General features: G+C 46.8%; 1 protein-coding gene across 1 annotated transcript in view; it reads right to left on the bottom strand.

Moving 5' to 3' along the window:
* Positions 1-11,244, bottom strand: part of LOC138681748 (regulator of G-protein signaling 7-binding protein-like) — a 105,760-nt gene extending 94,516 nt beyond the window's left edge. The window contains exons 1-2 of the mRNA XM_069775487.1: positions 10,574-11,244; positions 532-698 (exon numbers count right to left, since the gene is read on the bottom strand). Of these exons, the coding sequence (XP_069631588.1) occupies positions 532-698; positions 10,574-10,732 (326 nt within the window). The 5' untranslated portion in view covers positions 10,733-11,244. The remainder of the gene's footprint in view (positions 1-531; positions 699-10,573) is intronic.
* Between the last annotated feature and the right edge of the window lie 1,877 nt (positions 11,245-13,121).

Below are 13,121 nucleotides of genomic sequence, written 5' to 3'. Positions count from 1 at the left end.
TGAACTGACTGCAACCCCCATTCCTCCCACTTGGGGGAGGAGGTAGAGAATTCGGGAGTGAAGTTGTGCCAGGGAAGAAGGGAGGGGTGGGGGGAAGGTGTTTTAAGATTTGGTTTTATTTCTCATTACCCTACTCTGGTTGATTTGTAATAAATTAAGTTAATCTTCCCCAAGTCGAGTCTGTTTTGCCCGTGATGGTAATTGCTGAGTGATCTCTCCCTGTCCTTATCTCAACCCATGAGTCTTTCATTATATTTTCTCTCCCCCACCCAGCTGAGGAAGGGGAGTGATAGAGCAGCTTTGGTGGGCACCTGGCATCCAGCCAGGGTCAACCCACCACAGGGGATCAGGATTTGACCCAAAATTGCACTATCATAAGGACATGAGCATCATGTAGGATTTGTGGTCATACATCTCTATGCCTAAAACAGAAACACAAGTTAATGCTTTTGCTGAAAGTTTCCTCAATGTAGTATTTATTAAAGATGTGCATATGAGTAAAGCTTTAATTAAATGTAAGTAGACTCCTACCCAGAAACTGCTGCTAGTTTTTGATGAACCTGATAGGCCATCTCACATCCTCGGGTTCGAGTTTTGTGTGTTTCCGCATGCAGAGATGGACAGGTGACTGAGACATCCCCAATGGAAATGACCAGCTCCCGGTATAGAGCCACCTGGGTATTGAACTCCTGGACAAGCTGAAAAACAAAAAGGATTTACTTACATGAGACATTTAACTACACTGATAAAAACAATCAAGTTTTTAAAAAACATGCCCAATCTAGGGTTTGTTCCTGCTGCTCCCAATTTCATGGCATACAGGATCAAGTGCCTAAGATTTAGTAAATGATTAGGGCCTCCATGCCAGTTGCCTCTTCTGTGAGCTATAAATGTTCATTTGCAGGAAAGTAGTGTTTCTGCTTTTAATCTCTGAAAGTGTTTGAGTTATTAGTCTTAAATATTAAGGAGACAAAAAAACATCTGTTTTACTAGTAGCATGAGGTTATTTTTTGCTATCATAAGAGACAAAAATATCTCCAGAAATGATTGCCTTTGCTCCTCCTGCTTCCTGATTAACAGCACATTTAGGGATTGTAATGTAGCATTTGCTTTTACAGTGGAGATTTTGTTAATTTATTTTGTAATGATTTCTGTTCTGTCAGTGGCCTCTAACCCAACTTTCAGACTTAAAACTGATCAGAAGCTATTAGCTGAGAAGATGTACCAGATAGGCACTTTCCAGTTAGGATTCCAGAAAGCACTTTTTCCTATGTGTGTGTGGGGTGAAACAAAGAAGTAAACACTTCAACCTTTTCACAGAAATCTAATGTCCAGCAGATACACATGGATGCTATTGGATAAATGGGTAACTTTTACAGTGATGGAAAGATCATTATTGTTTAGTTCCACCTATGTGGGATTATATTTTAAGGAAATAAAGCATTTGCTGTCTTCTGAAAGAAAGCACATCAGACCACTTGCTCCACATGGTGGCGAGGGTGGAAGGCAGGGAGCAATAGAACAGAATATTTATTTATCTTTGTTTTGCTAATTTGACCTCAATTTCCAAACTACATAAAAACAGACAAGAGTAACTGCTCATAATTCTGCAGCTTTCATTACCACCAAGAATTCAACATATCCCAACATACAAGCATGCTAAAAACCTGGATCTGGCACCTGGATTCTATCAGATCTACCAAATTATAAAGTCAAGCCCTCAAATTCTCATACTCAGAAAATAAATGAGTCACTTCTCCTGCGACATTCTGGCTCTTCATACATCCCACTGTAATTACTCTGTATAACTGAGAATAGTATCAGGACTCATTTTTGGGCCATGCTTTCTTAAATTTCATTGTAACAGTAGCAAATAGGTTCCTCTGCTTCTGGAGCAGCAAAACAATCCCAATGCATTCTGATACATCTGCAAAAAACCACCCCCAAAACAAACAAAAAAAGCACACACCAAACACTCCCAGGCACAATACTTGTACTCTGCTAAACCTGGCTTCAACTCTCTCATTCTGTAGAGGATGCATGAAAGCAATGGAGAAAAAAAAAATTGTACTACGTTCTGTTATAGTGTAATTATTCTGCATTATGAAAAACAGAAAAGCGTCTCATCCTGCAAATGGTAATTGGTTGCACCAGACACATTTTGCCAGTTCTCACCTGATATCCCCTGTCTAAATAGAGGACACATTTAGCCACCTCAGCATTACCAACGAAAACAAAACCATACTGATGTTGCAGCACTGAGAGAGAGAAAAAGAAAAAAACCATCAGTTTTATCTCCTGAATCTTACTGCATCTTGACAATCCATCTGTAAATCATATGTTATTTCTAATCAGTTGTCCTGCTTTTGGCTGGGATAGAGTTAATTGTCTTCCTAGTAGCTGGTATAGTGCTAAGTTTTGGGTTCGGTATGAGAATAATGTTGATAACACACTGATGTTTTCAGTTGTTGCTAAGTAGTGTTTAGACTAAGTCAAGGATTTTTCAGCTTCTCATGCCCAGCCAGCAAGAAGGGTAGAGGGGAACAAGAATTTGGAAGGGGACGCAGCCAGGACAGCTGACCCGAAGTGGCCAACAGGGTATTCCATACCATGTGGCATCATGTCTAGTATATAAACTAGGGGGAGTGGGGGTGGGAGGGATCGCTGCTCAGGAACTAACTGGGCGTTGGTCAGTGGGTGGTGAGCAATTGCACTGTGCATCACTTGTTTTGTACATTTCAATACTTTTATTATTATTATTGTCATTTTACTATTGCTATTATTATCATCACTAGTTTCTTCTTTTCTGTTCTATTAAACTGTTCTTATCTCAACCCAGGAGTTCTACTTCTTTTCCCGATTCTCTCCCCATCCCACTGGGTTGGGGGGGAGTGAGTGAGCAGCTGCATGGTGCTTAGTTGCTGGCTGGGGTTAAACCACGACAGTCCATTTTGGCACACAACATGGACCACGAAGGGTTGAGATAACTACAGACCCGACCAGAGCATGTTAAAACAAATTTGTTACAAGCACTCATTACACTGGTCTAATAGTTGCTGATCACTATGTTGATTTATGTGTTCTTAGAGTTGTTGCTCTCGGTTTTAAAGTTCTGTTATGTATTCACCTCACTTGCTGTATGTAGTCCCTCTTCTGCTGCTTATCATCTGTGGGAGATGGATTAAGGTTTTGCTTTGATGTATTGTGTAATACTGGCTTATGGTATGATAAAATTATCGGTCGTGGAACTAATCCGGTATTTGCACTCAGCATTGTCATCACCTCTATACTTCGGAAGCCATCTGTGGGAAACTATTAATAATTACACCATTTACCTTTCCTCCTCGGAGAGCCAATCTATGGGCGAGACACCCTTCCTCCCCTTTCCCTTCTCCTCCAGTCTAGTTACAATGGCGTTTGAGAATTTTGGGAAATTTGAATACCCTTGGGATGTTGAGACCAGCATGGTCCTATTGCTCGGAACCAGCATGTTCCTGAATGTGGTTCAGGTTTGTTTAAGGTTAAACAACTATTTAAGAAGATCACTCAGGGGTCTGCCCCAAGGCTGGATAATTATGAGTGGCAGGGTGTGTGGGGTAGTATGGGCAAGTACCTAGAAAAGTGGGCACCTCCCATGTTTTGGAACTTTACCCCTGAACAAGTGCAGAATCCAGAAGAACTAGTAAAATATTTGGAAAAGGTATGCTGTCACCATGGCAACTCCAGAGAGATACAAATCACTGCAACGTGCTGGGGCCTGGCCCATGCCTATAGAGCCGTGTTCAACACCACTCAGTATCCTCAAGGGGAAGAGAAGGTCTCTGGATCTAACAACAAGACAACAGGCACTGCAGCCCCTCCAACCCCTGTACAAGGCAGTGCAGCCCCTCCAACCCCGGCGACTGGGCCTGCAGCTGAACCAGTGAACCAACCTGCACCAGTATCAGTTGCCCCCATGCACAAGAAGAAATATACAAAAAAATCAGTTCGCTTAGCGAAGGATGAATATGAACCAGGGTCATCATGGGAACAGGAGGAAGAGGCAGAACCAGAGGTAATCACCTGATCCCTATCCCTGAGTGAGCTGTGGGATATGCGAAAAGATTTCAGCCGTTGTCCAGGTAGAGCACATTATCACCTGGCTCCTCTGATGCCGGGACAATGGGGCTAATAGCTTGGAATTAGAAGGTAGGGAACTAAAGCAGCTGGGATCACTTGCCAGGGAAGGTGGCATTGACAAGGCAATTGGAAAAGGGACACAAGCCATCAGCCTCTGGAGGCGACTCCTGTCAAGTGTGAAGGAAAGGTACCCCTTTAAGGAAGATGTTATATGTCAATCAAGCAAGTGGACTACCATGGAAAGAGGTATCCAATATCTGAGGGAATTAGCTGTGCTAGAGATGATTCATTACGACCCAGACAACCCACAATTACCCAAAGATCCAGACGAAGTCCCATACACACGACCCATGTGGCGGAAGTTTGTACGGAGCGCACCATTGTCCTATGCCAACACACTGGCAATAACGACCTGGAAAGACGAAGAGGCACCGACAGTGGAGGAAGTGGCTCGCCAACTCTGTCAATACGAAGAAAATCTCTCCTCCTCCCTACAAGCCTGCATTTCAGCTGTGGAGAGGCTGCCCGCGATTTCTAGCAATTCAAGGAGGATATGTTCTACTCCCCACTTGTAAGGACCAATGTCTCAGCTATTAGGAGTGAGCATTCTTCTGCCCAAGAGAGAGAATATAGAAGGTACACACCGCGAGGTGCCCTGTGGTTTTACCTATGTGATCATGGAGAGGACATGAGGAAATGGGGTGGAAAACCTACCTCAGTCCTAGATGCACGGGTATGTGAGTTGCGAATAAAAACCACCACCAAAGGGGATTCTACCAGGAAAAAAGCCGCTCCAGTTTCCAAACGGAGTAGAAGGGCTGATCTTATTTCTGATCTAAATAAAGGGACTTCTGATTCATATTTACAAGTGAGTAACAAATCCTATAACCAGGATTAGAGGGGCCCTGCCTCCAGCTAGGGGGAGGAAAGGGATAACCGGGTCTATTGGACTGTGTGGATTCGATGGCCTGGCACGTCAGACCCACAGGAGTATAAGGCTCTAGTAGACACCAGTGCACTCTAATGCCATCAAGTTATAAAGGGGCAGAACCCATTTGTATTTCTGGTGTGACAGGGGGATCCCAAGAGTTAACTGTAGTGGAAGCTGAAGTAAGCCTAACTGGAAATGAATGGCAGAAACACCCCATTGTGACTGGTCCAGAGGCTCCGTGTATCCTTGGCATAGACTATCTCAGGAGGGGGTATTTTAAGGACCCAAAGGGGTATCAATGGGCTTTTGGTATAGCTGCCTTGGAGACAGAGGGCACTGAACAGCTGTCTACCCTGCCTGGTCTCTCTCAAGACCCTTCACTTGTGGGGTCGCTGAGGGTTGAAGAACAACAAGTGCCAATTGCTACCACGACGATGCACCGGCGGCAATATCGCACCAACCGAGACTCTCTGATTCCCATCCACAAGTTGATTCATCAACTGGAGAGCCAAGGAGTGATCAGCAAAACTCGCTCATCCTTTAATAGTCCCATATGGCCAGTGCGAAAGTCTAATGGGGAGTGGAGGCTAACAGTTGACTATTGTGGCCTGAATGAAGTCACGCCGCCGCTGAGTGCCGCCGTGCCAGACATGCTAGAACTTCAATACGAGCTAGAGTCAAAGGCAGCCAAGTGGTATGCCACAATTGACATTGCTAATGCATTTTTCTCATTCCTTCTGGCAGCAGAGTGTCGTCCACAATTTGCCTTTACTTGGAGGGGTGTCCAGTACACTTGGAATCGACTGCCCCAGGGGTGGAAACACAGCCCCACCATTTGCCATGGACTAATCCAGACTGCACTGGAAAAAGGTGAAGCTCTGGAACACCTGCAATACATTGATGACATCATCGTATGGGGCAACACGGCAGAAGAAGTCTTTGAGAAAGGGAAGAAAATATTCCAAATCCTTCTGAAAGCCGGTTTTGCCATAAAAGAAAGTAAGGTCAAGGGACCTGCACAGGAGATCCAGTTTTTGGCAATAAAATGGCAAGATGGACGTCGTCAGATCCCAATGGACGTGATTAAAATATAGCAGCTATGTCTCCACCAACTAATAAAAAAGAAACACAGGCCTTCTTAGGTGTTGTGAGGTTTTGGAGAATGCATATTCCAAATTACAGTCTGATTGTAAGCCCTCTCTATCAAGTGACCCAGAAGAAGAACGATTTTAAATGGGGCCCTGAGCAACAACAAGCCTTTGAACAAATTAAACAGGAGATTGTTCATGCAGTAGCCCTTGGACCAGTCCGGGCAGGACAAGATGTTAAAAATGTGCTCTATGCTGCAGCTGGAGAGAATGGCCCTACCTGGAGCCTCTGGCAGAAAGCACCTGGGGAGACCCGAGGCCGACCCCTGGGGTTTTGGAGTCGAGGATATCGAGGATCCGAGGCCCGCTATACTCCAACTGAAAAAGAGATATTGGCAGCATATGAAGGAGTTCGAGCTGTCTCAGAAGTGGTTGGTACTGAAACACAGCTCCTCTTAGCACCCCGACTGCCAGTGCTGGGCTGGATGTTCAAAGGGAGGGTCTCCTCTACACATCACGCGACTGACGCCACATGGAGTACATGGGTCGCACTGATCACACAATGGGCTCGCATAGGAAACCCCAGTCGCCCAGGAATTTTAGAAGTGGTCACGGACTGGCCAGAAGGCAAAGATTTTGGAATGTCACCAGAGGAGGAGGTGACACGTGCTGAAGAGGCCCCACTGTATAATAAACTGCCAGAAAATGAGAGGCAATATGCCCTGTTCACTGACGGATCCTGTCATATTGTGGGAAAGCATCAGAGGTGGAAAGCTGCTGTATGGAGTCCTACATGACAAGTCGCAGAAACTGCTGAAGGAGAAGGTGAATCGAGTCAGTTTGCAGAGGTGAAAGCCATCCAGCTAGCGTTAGACATTGCTGAAAGAGAGAAGCGGCCAGTGCTCTATCTCTATACTGACTCCTGGATGGTGGCAAATGACCTGTGGGGGTGGTTACAGCAATGGAAGCAGAGCAACTGGCAGCGCAGAGGTAAACCCATTTGGGCTGCCGCACTGTGGCAAGATATTGCATCCCGGCTAGAGAATCTGGTTGTAAAAGTACGTCATGTAGATGCTCATGTACCCAAGGGTCGGGCCACTGAAGAACATCAAAATAACCAACAGGTGGATCAGGCTGCCAAGATTGAAGTGCCTCAGGTGGACCTGGACTGGCAACATAAGGGTGAGCTATTTATGGCTTGGTGGGCCCATGATACCTCAGGCCATCTGGGAAGAGATGCAACATATAGATGGGCTCATGATCGAGGGGTGGACTTGACCATGGATACTATTGCACAAGTTATCCATGAATGCAAAACATGCTGCAATTAAGCAAGCCAAGCGGTTAAAGCCCCTGTGGTATGGAGGGCGATGGCTGAAATATAAATATGGGGAAGCCTGGCAGATTGACTATATCACACTCCCACAAACTCGCCAAGGCAAGCGCCATGTGCTGACAATGGTGGAAACAACCACTGGATGTTTGGAAACATATCCTGTGCCCCATGCCACTGCCCAGAACACTATCCTGGGCCTTGAGAAGCAGGTCTTGTGGTGACATGGCACCCCAGAAAGAATTGAGTCAGACAACAGGACTCATTTCCGAAACAACCTCATAGACACCTGGGCCAAAGAGCATGGCACTGAGTGGGTGTATCATATCCCCTATCATGCACCAGCCTCTGGGAAAATCAAACGATACAATGGACTGTTAAAGACTACATTGAGAGCAATGGGGGGTGGAACCTCCAAACATTGGGATACACATTTAGGAAAAGCCACCTGGTTAGTCAACACCAGAGGATCTGCCAATCGGGGTGGCCCTGCCCAATCAGAATTTTTACATACTGTAGAAGGGGATAAAGTCCCTGTAGTGCACATGAAAAATATGTTAGGGAAGACAGTCTGGGTTACTCCTGCCTCAGGCAAAGGTAAACCCTTTCATGGGATTGCTTTTGCTCAAGGGCCTGGGTGCACTTGGTGGGTGATGCGAAAAGATGGGGAAGTCCAATGTGTGCCTCAAGGGGATTTGATTTTAGGTGAGAATAGCCAGAATTAAACTGTATGATATTCGTTGCTGTATAACCCTGCTACTCTATGTTATTATTTTTATGATTGTTACATGCTATATCTATAGTACTACAGTAATGAACTGTGATGAAACAGAGCGAAGTGCAGTAGTGATGGAACCAGAACTGCCTTCAGCATGCAACAATCCAACGGTGCACACCATTTTCCTGCAGCGCCCAATGTCACCCGCTCGCTGTACCGCACTGAAGCCCAATTCTGCTCTACCGACTGAGAGGACTTTGCACCATCCCTCCTGCCCAGACTGGTATAACAGATGGAGCCCAGAGTCGGGGACTAAATGAACTCAACGAACATTTTATGAACATGACCCATGAACTAAAGGAATGATTCACTGTGTGTGTATACATATATCTCTCTATATCTCAAAGGACGGAAAAGGTGATGATGATTCACTAGGATGTAATTGAAAGTATGGGAACTGAGCATGACATCAATGGTATAGAATAAGGGGTGGATACTGTCCTGGTTTCAGCTGGGATAGAGTTAATTGTCTTCCTAGTAGCTCGTATAGTGCTATGTTTTTTAGTTCGGTATGAGAATAATGTTGATAACACACTGATGTTTTTAGTTGTTGCTGAGTAGTGTTTAGACTAAGTCAAGGATTTTTCAGCTTCTCATGCCCAGCCAGTGAGAAAGCTGGAGGGGCACAAGAAGTTGGGACGGGACACAGCTACGGCAGCTGACCCAAACTGGCCAACAGGGTATTCCATACCATGTGGCATCATGTCTAGTATATAAACTAGGGGGAGTGGGGGTGGGAGGGATTGCCGCTCAGGAACTAACTGGGCGTCGGTCGGTGGGTGGTGAGCAATTGCATTGTGCATCACTTGTTTTGTATATTCCAATCCTTGTATTATTATTATTGTCATTTTATTAGTGTTATCATTATCATTATTAGTTTCTTCCTTTTTATTCTATTAAACTGTTCTTATCTCAACTCACGAGTTTTACTTTTTTTCCCCCCGGGTCAGGGGGAGTGAGTGAGCGGCTGCGTGGTGCTTAGTTGCTGGCTGGGGTTAAACCACAACAGTTGCCTGTTCTCACCTGATATCCCCTGTCTAAATTGAGGACACATTTAGCCACCTCAGCATTGCCAAGGAAAACAAAACCATACTGATGTTGCAGCATTGAGAGAGAGAAAAAGAATAAAAACATTGGGTTTATCTCCTGAATCTTACTGCATCTTGACAATCCATCTGTAAATCATATTTTATTTCTAATCAGTGAATTCTACCAGATAAACAGTGAAGAAACAAAGCTAGTATTTCTGTTTAACTAACCAAATTATGCTGTCGGGAATGAGAAAAAAGGCAGGACCCAGTAGGATCCACTTGTTGGGTGTATTTATAGAGCTACTGTGGCAGCTTTTGTTCCTTGGCGTGCTGGGAGTTGCTCTGAATTTTGAAGTATCAGAGTGGGTATCTGCCAGTACAGTTTGCAATATTAGAGGGAAAAAAAAATGCCAGAACCCAGCAGAAGTAGAAGATGATGTATTTCCAATGCTACTGGACAGAGATGTAGCAAGATCCAGATTTTTCAAGTAAAGTAGCAGCAACTTCATTTGTTTTCTATTTCTGTCATTGGTGAGAGGAGCAATTTTGGGGCCCAATGTCCAGCTGACTGTAGCCCAAGGAGCCAAATATGGGGTGTATGGTGCTGGTTTGGAGGAAAGTGTCCAGATCCAAACATTTTGAGCATGAATGGAGAAAAATGTCATACCATAATGTGACAGGCCAAAAATAACATGGATGCAGGTGCTTGATATGGGATTTTACAATTGCAATCAGCTACTCCGGGGAGGCTGGAAACAGGTATCATGTATGTCAGGTACAGAATTTCGGGGCCTCAAATTCTGAATCTTGTTTTAGAAAGATTTTAGGGCAAGAGTGGTTGCTGCACACAAGACAGCAAGCACAGAGCACACTGATGCAGTGGAGGCAACTATTTACCTATTTAGGGTGCAGTGAGTGCAAGTCTGGGGACAGATTTGGCCAGATCTAGCAGAATGCAACTCCAGCTGCTTGGCAGCGCCTCGAAGGCAGCATGTGCTGGGGCAAGGGCTCCTGCTCCTGCAGGGCCAGGTGCCCGGCTCCAGTCCCTACCCTACCTGTCCTGCAACACCCAGCCGGCTCCCCACAGGTTTCGTTTTTCCCTCCCCTCTCCCGTGTTTGAACCGCTACGAGTTAGGCTAAAGGGCAGCACCCCCGACAGGGACTTAAGTTTTAAAAATAGTGCAACTGCATGTGATGGGAATAGGCAAGCTGGCGGGAGGAGGGGCACCGCCACCAGCGACGAGAACACTCGGAAAATATAAAAATTAAGGCAAGCCCTTTTGTGGTACGCACCATCTTGCAGTCATCCAGGGCTCTCTGGGTCTGGTAGGCGCTGTCAGAGCCGCTGCTCCGGCGTTCACCGTCGCGGTCGTGCGGCGAGGTCTTGCTGCCCTGGAAAATTGAGGCGGCGGAGCAGAGGCGCTTCCTGCGCCAGCTCGGTGCAGAGCTCATGCAAACGCATCCGCCGCGCGGAGCCGCCCGCCGCGCAGGGCCCCGCGGGCGCAGTCAGCACCTTCCCCCGCCGCCGCCCCGAAGAGGGGTGCAGGCCCGCACCGCTCGTCGCCTCGGCTCGCCCGGGGCCGCGCTGGTCACGGCAGCGAACGCGGCTGCTGTGGGTAATAGCCTGGCACCTGCAGGAGAGCCCGGGGAGCGCCCTGCAGCATCGCCTTCGCTACCGCGGGGAGAGGCGGAGGGGCTGGCGCCTTTCCTCCTTCAGCAGCATGTCAGTCCCTGCGGAACCGCCCCGCCGGTGGCATGCTTTGCCGTCCTCCTTCCCGCAGCCAGTGGCGGGGGGGAGAGCGGCCGTGCCCGGCGGAGAAGGGCTCCCATCCAGCGGCCGCCGAAACCTGCCCGATGCTCCCAGCGGGGGAGCCCGTCCCGCCGCGGCGTGTCTCACCGGGGCGCCCGCCGGGAGCCGCTCGGAGGGGCGGCGAGGCCCGGGGAGTGGCCGCCGCTCGCGCTCCCTCCCTGTGGGGGCGGTGCGCTGTTGATGGCGTCAGCCCGCCCGGCCCAGCCACCCTCCCAAGCCCGCCAGTGGCGGCGGCGCCTCGCTCGACCGGCCGGCCGCCCGTCATGGGAGGTGGGTCAGCTTCGGGGCGAAGCGCTCTCCCAATGCGTGCTCCAGGAAGAAGCTGAGCAGCGCCTTCCCTTTGGGTGGCCGCAGCCTCAGCGGGAACCGTCCCGGGGCCGCCGGGGCAGTTTTCCTACAGATGTTAACACATCACCCGTCCAGCTTTTGCCAAAGTTGATACTAATCCTCAAGAAGCTTACTTAGAAAATATTTCTCTATTTAACGAAGACTTGGTTCACTGCTCAGATTTGTTTTCTTTCACTAAAAAACATCTTATTTTGGGGCTCTAAGAAAAATGTTTGGAGAGTGTGATGCAACTGCACTGTAGATTGTATTTGTTCATTGTAGAAAAGATTAAATAATAATCGATTGGAGAAATTGTTCCCTCTGTGCTCCAGCACAACAGTGCAGTTGCAGTTCAACAGGCTCACAGTCCCCAGAGGCCTTGGGCACCTGCCCCTCTGATGCAGATGGCTGCAGGGCTGTGCCCACACTGTCTCTGCAGCCACCTTCCCCAGGGCCCCTCGGGGACCCCACTGCCCTGGGGCAAGCTATGGGCTGGGCCAGCTTCAGCTCCAGGGCTGGTCCTATTCCTGTCTGTAGCCAGGTAGCTATGGCCGTTTAGGAGTTTACCTCACTTCTGGTATAATTTTATTTCTTCAGGACATTAAATAGAAGTTTTTTATGTTTCAGTAATGTTCTTGATACCAAGAGAATGCCAAACACATCATACATAAACCCAGTCTTGCCAAGGAGCATGAATATGCCAGCAATGGTACTCTGGCAGGTTGAGGACCTCTTTTCAGGCTTTGCTGAGCATTACTGTAACACAGAAACCCTGGTATCTACCCGAGTCTGGACATTGCCTATCTATCTAGTCTACTTTGAAACTCTTTTTAGAAATTTCCTGCTATTTTCCCAGAAATAGAAGCTACTGGATGTGTGTTAGTGTTGATGGGTTTGCAGTGCTTGCAAGCACTGTCATCACTTTAGGTAAAAAAAAACTGACCTTCTAATTGTAATGCTACCTTGTAAACATACTACTAGATCTTCAGCATCCAGAGCAGCAAGAACTTGCAGTTTGCAAGTGCTATTTTAAGGACACCACATTTTCTTTTCATATTAAACTTAACTCTGTCACTCATAGGAAAGAAATGCTTGAATTTGGTGCTGCATGAACACAAGCTTTGAGCCAAGACATCATATTACTTCCATACACACACAAACCATTACCTAATGACAAAGGAAATATTTGAATACTGGCAAAAAGCAAAATGAACACATCTTCTCCTCACATCTATATAGAACAAAACATATGTTTGTAAAGGGAAATTAAAATGTAGTTCTATGCCACATTAATGCTAGTGTTTTAATTGTTGATCATGTGTAGCGTTCGCTGCATATCAAGGTGCCACGATTAGATCACTGATCAACCCCAGACCAGGGAAAGAGACAGATAACACACACAGTGTGAGCGCCAACTTCCGCCTTTTATTGCGCAGTCAATTCCTTTTATAGTAACAAGGGTAGGTGGGATTACAGACACATCATAAGGCTGTGACTAACCCTCTAACTTTCCGTGACATCGCGAGATCTTCCGAACGCCGAACCCTACATCTCCCCCCTCTCTATGACGAGTTGGCCTCTATTATTATGAACAATTCCACACCAAGAAATAACTAAGTATTATGAGTATAAACGTATTTCTACAACTAAGTTGAAACACTCTATCTTAAACACCCGTAAATGTCCCATTTACCCTGAAGAGCA

This window comes from Haliaeetus albicilla, chromosome W (assembly GCF_947461875.1).
Source record: "Haliaeetus albicilla chromosome W, bHalAlb1.1, whole genome shotgun sequence".
Taxonomy (NCBI): Eukaryota; Metazoa; Chordata; class Aves; order Accipitriformes; family Accipitridae; genus Haliaeetus; species Haliaeetus albicilla.
Note: the sequence above shows the minus strand (reverse complement) of the source record. Positions and strands in the feature narration are given on the sequence as shown.